This window comes from Micropterus salmoides, unplaced genomic scaffold, assembly GCF_014851395.1.
Source record: "Micropterus salmoides isolate LMB-PRFRI ecotype aquatic unplaced genomic scaffold, ASM1485139v1 Ms_hic_scaffold_16, whole genome shotgun sequence".
NCBI lineage: Eukaryota > Metazoa > Chordata > Actinopteri > Centrarchiformes > Centrarchidae > Micropterus > Micropterus salmoides.
In genome coordinates, this window is record NW_024040707.1 from 558,647 (window position 1) to 563,678 (window position 5,032).

Sequence of the window (5,032 nt, forward strand, 5' to 3'; positions counted from 1 at the left end):
TCCTCGTTTGATAAATAATGTTGTAACATGAAGACTTCACAGCTTCTCTTCACACTAAAGAGACAAAGTGACAGAATAAAGTCTCTAACCTGCCTGTCAGCTCGCTCTGGGCCGCTTCACTTACCGTAAAGGCTTGAATACGTGTGCACTCCAAATTTAATCTTGCTTCATCTCCTTCTCACAGACGAGAGACAGAAACACTCAAAGCGGTTCTTTTCTAAGAAGTCAGCCACAGATGGAGCGGATGTGCCGGAGACATGGCAACGTAACTGTCCAGTAAAACTTATCCAGTCTTTTGACATATTTTGACACTGAAAGTTTTTTTTTTTTTTTTGCTGTTTTCGGCTGATTCATTTCGGAGGCCGAACATTCGGTGCATCTCTAAAAACAAGAGGTTTGAGAACGTTTTGTCATTTTCTGACATTTTATAGACCAAACAATCGATTAATGGTGAAAATGATGCACAGTCCGAGTTGAGAGTGACGTCATCCAGCTGCGTTATTCTCCTCAGGGTAACTACATGTAAATTTTACACGGATGCGTCGTTCAGGCTGATAGACGGCGAGCGCAGGTATCGGTGGAACCTAAATGCCAGATATGGTGCCGATAAACTGGCCGACGGGTTAATCTGTGTGTCACTGGTTCAGCTTCAGTCTCAAACTGACTACAGCTGCCACTAACAGCCACTTCCATTATTCAATTTTATTTTCTCAATTCATCAATAACCCTTAAATACCCCCCAAACGCGTTGAGCTGATCTGTCTGTCAACGGATCCTCATGCTCGTCAATAATCTCCCCTCCGTCTGCCCGACAGCACAGGTGTTCATGTACCTGCCTGATTTACAGGGGTCTACTGGGGCCGCAACTTTATTTACCTCACCGACTCATCCGTCCATTAATCCGTTAGGGTTCAGAGTTTCCCACAAAGTCACAGACGAGGAAAGACGCCAGGAAATATTCACGTCTGAGAATCAGACTCAAAGCGACTCACCGATTATCAACAGAGTTGGCGAATAATTAAATAGTGCCACTAACCGATTGATCGACTAATCGGTGCAGCTGTGGTCTCTACGGGGACGCCTGGGGGCCACGCCCACACGCCAGAGGAACAAAGCTCGGCTGCGTTTCCAGGCCCGTTTCCCTGCGCCTGGTTCGACGCTAAGTTCAGAACACGTTTAACTGTGAACGACGCTGACAGCGTCTCAGCTGCCCGGCGTTTCAGACAACATGTTAACGGGTTATTGATCACATGATCACTCTCCCGGCCTTTCAGTTCTCTGAGAGCCTCGGGGGCCCGACTGGAAGCAATCGGGCCCCCGAGGCTCTGCCGGTGATCTTCTTTAAGTCTGTCTTAAAACAGACTTCTATCCAAGAGCCTTTCTTGATTTAAGTTGATGAAACTTTAACTGTAATTCCTAAAAATCTTTTTTATCTTTTATTTTCTGTTTCTGAGAAAGAACTCGTAACGTATAAGATCATCATCATCATCATCATCATCATCATCAGGGACGTCCCGATCACGTAGTTTAGCCCCCAATCCGAGTCATTTAATACTGAGTCTGAGCTGATACGGAGTCCTGATCCAGTCTTTCCCTAGATAACGACTCACTGTGAGTCCAGCAGAGTCCAGCAGAGTCCAGCAGAGTCCTGGCGCTGAGCCTCGTGCAGCCTTCACCTGAGTCAACTCTCCGTTTCATTTTCTGTCCACAACAGATTTCTTCAAACCTTCTGCGTCACGTTCGATACGATATGGCGTAACGCGATATATCGAGTCACTGTATCGAGCAGCAATTAATTTCATTATGACTTAAACCGTTTCTGCAATGACTCAGTTAATCGTTTAATCTTTAAAACACGAGGACAGAGTGAAAACGTCTTCGCTGAGATAAGGGACGTCTCCCGCTGGAGGAGCTGCTCATGGAATGATTCACCTCCAGGATCAGAACAGCTGCTGATTAAGTATCTGCCCGTCTCTCCGTTTCACCGCCACTAAGCTTGTTTACAGTGTACAGAAACAGCTGACAGAGCCTCTGTACCTGCACACAGCTGCGCTCTCATCAAAACAGCCAATCAGGAGCCAGGATGTTACCTGGATGTGGTCTGTGCTGGAACACATCAGTCTCACAGAAAGCTGAATGATCAGAGGATGAGAGAAGCTAACTGATGTCTCTACATGGACACCTGGTCCCGGCCTCCCCCTGGACTCACCTGGACTCACCTGGGAGTCTCTGACCTCAGGAAGGACCGGTGTGTTATGGCTCCCTGCTTTGACCTTTGACCTGTGTTTCAGGGGAACTTCATCACAAACCCTGATGTTAAACGCTACTTGGCTAACTTCTGGATGCTAACGGCTAACAGCCACATTAGCATTAGCTGCTCGCTAACCTGAGCTAACGTTAGCTTCCTACCTGCTCCACGGTCGCCGGGTCCACGGACTGCAGCCGGGCCGCGTTCTCGTACTCGTCCTCGCTGTTGTTGCCGGCTCCTTCCTCCGTGTCCTGGCTGGACCCCGGTCCGGTCCCCCCGGGCTGGCCTCCGCCGGCCAGAGCCGCCACCACCCCGCCGGAGCAGGTGCCCGCCTGCCGCCGCCTCTTGCTCAGCCCGGGCCCGGAGCAGCAGCTGCCGATGCCTCCGCCGCAGCCGACGACGCCGGCCGACACCACGAGCTCCCCGCGGGACCCCGCCACCATCCCGCCGCTGCTGTCCCGCCCGTCGCCCGGTCCTACCGGGGACACGGAGCCGACGGGCGGCGGAGAGGCCTGCTGCGGCCGGGAGCTCGCCTCGATGCTCCGCCTGTCGTCCCTAGCGGAGGGCGGAGCGGGCTGGTAGGACCACGGCGGCGGGGACGCCCTCGGCCGGGCTCCGGTCCGCCCGGCGTGCGGGTGCTGGTGCGGGTCTGAGCCGCTCCGACGGTCGCTGTCATCGGCGTGGTCCGAGACGCCGACCCCGGAGCTGGGCTTCTTCTTCGGGAGAATCGTCATGGTGGTGTGTGAGGGAGGGAGGGAGGCAGGGAGGGGGTCAGAGGGTGACGAGTCCTCCCGTTCTGGATCAAATGCTGCGGTGTGTCGGCCCTCGGACCCGGTCCCGCGGCTCTGATCACCGAGCTAAGGCTCCTAACGAACCCAAACGGACCGCTGGAACCGCCGCTCGGCTCCTTTTCGACGGTTTGTTTGAACAAAAACAAAACGCGGCTCCTTCTTCCTCCAGCCCGTCACTCCACAAAACATCAACACACTCTGACGGGGCCGCGACGTCACTTCCTGGTTACGACGGCGTTTTTTACGTCAGGCCGTTTAACGACATGTCGGCAAACGTTTATGTTTAGAAATGTACACACACACACACACATATACATATACACATGTGTGTATATGTATATGTGTGTATATATACACACATGATACATGTGTGACACACATGTATCATGTGTGTCACACATGATACATGTGTGACACACATGTATCATGTGTGTGTATGTCTGTATACTATATATATATATAATTATAATTATAATTCAATTCAGATTAGCTTTATTGGCATGAATGTGTAACAACAATTTTGCCAAAGCATCATACAAACTACATAAGAACATTACAAATAAAAAATATATTAAAAATTAAAATAAAATGAATAAATAAAACTATATATATAATTATATATAAATTATATATACTAATCTGGATCAGGACCTGTTATATATATATAAAATTATATATAACTATTTAGGTTTGCAATCATTATAAAAGTATAAACAGTTATAACATAAAGCAAGTACACGAGCTGAGCACTGGGGGGATAAAAACTTTAAATAAAGCACAAGCTGTTACAACTTTATCTGCCTTTTGCATTTGAGGCCATGGAATTGATCAAATATTTGAACTGAATGTTTCTTATCTATTTATGACATTTGGCCATTATAATAAGAAGATTAATCTCGCACACACACGTGTTTCTCTACGCGTTATTCTTCTGGGAGACCAAACGAAACATTCTTTCAAAGAAAACAAAACTTTAAACAATATTTTCAGAATAAAGGTAAATAAGTTTTGCCAGAAATTCTTCACAAAGATGCCAAAACAGACGTTCAACAGTTTCTGGACGTCTAGCACAGAAAACACAGTTCACGTCGGTCTCTTTCCTAAATCTATTCTCAACATAGTTTTTAGCTGGATTAAATTCATTCAACAACAATATTGCCAAAGCTACAAATAAATTACACAAGAACAATTCATTTCATTTATATCTGTATATAAATCCGTACTATATCATCATTGCAGTATGACCTCACGCACGGTGCTGAATGAAACACAGGGCAACTTTTTGAGCAATGTTGCTGGGCAATCTTGCTGATGGCAAGTCCGACTATGTTTTGAAGGGATAGCGGTGGTGCAGGGAGGGTGGGGGAGGGGGATTACAGTAGTGATCTTTACTCATTACTATTGATAGTAACATTGCCCAGCACCATTGCTCTAAAAGTTGCTCCGTGTATTATCAGCTTTACAGACAGTTGACAGTTGATCAGCCTTGTTTGAGATTTTGACAACACACAGACTCCAAAAATCCCCCGATGTTCAACACTCTTTCTGTCTGCTTAGGTGTCAATAAAGTTTATTTTCAAAAATAAACTTTTTTATAATCTTTTAGGTCCATGTTTGCAGGACCTTTCTTATTTCACTAATATGACATTTTCTTGGTTGAGCTGAACTCTCTTCTTTCCATCTTTTAACTTATTTTTTATAAGTAATAGTTTTTTATTTAATACACTATTTAGTACACCCTGGACAGGTCGCCAGTCCATCGCAGGACACAGGCCACACATAGACGAACAACCACGCACGCTTGCACCTAAGGACAATTAACCTAGCCTGCATGTCTTTGGATGGTGGGAGGAAGCCGGAGAACCCGGAGAGAACATGCAAACTCCACACAGAAAGGCCGGGGCAACCGGGGTTTGAATCCACGACCTTCTTGCTATGAGGCAAGGTGTGCTAACCCACTAAAGTGCATTTTAGACCCAACGCAGGAGTATAA

The 5,032-nt window shown here is 47.1% G+C and overlaps 1 protein-coding gene across 2 annotated transcripts in view; it reads right to left on the reverse strand.

The window, feature by feature from the left end:
* The window catches only part of otud5a (OTU deubiquitinase 5a), a 29,762-nt gene extending 26,516 nt beyond the window's left edge, over nt 1-3,246 (reverse strand). For both annotated transcript variants that reach the window (XM_038722672.1, XM_038722671.1), the window contains exon 1: nt 2,410-3,246. In XM_038722672.1, the coding sequence (XP_038578600.1) occupies nt 2,410-2,982 (573 nt within the window). In that variant the 5' untranslated portion in view covers nt 2,983-3,246. The remainder of the gene's footprint in view (nt 1-2,409) is intronic.
* Nucleotides 3,247-5,032: the final 1,786 nt, after the last annotated feature.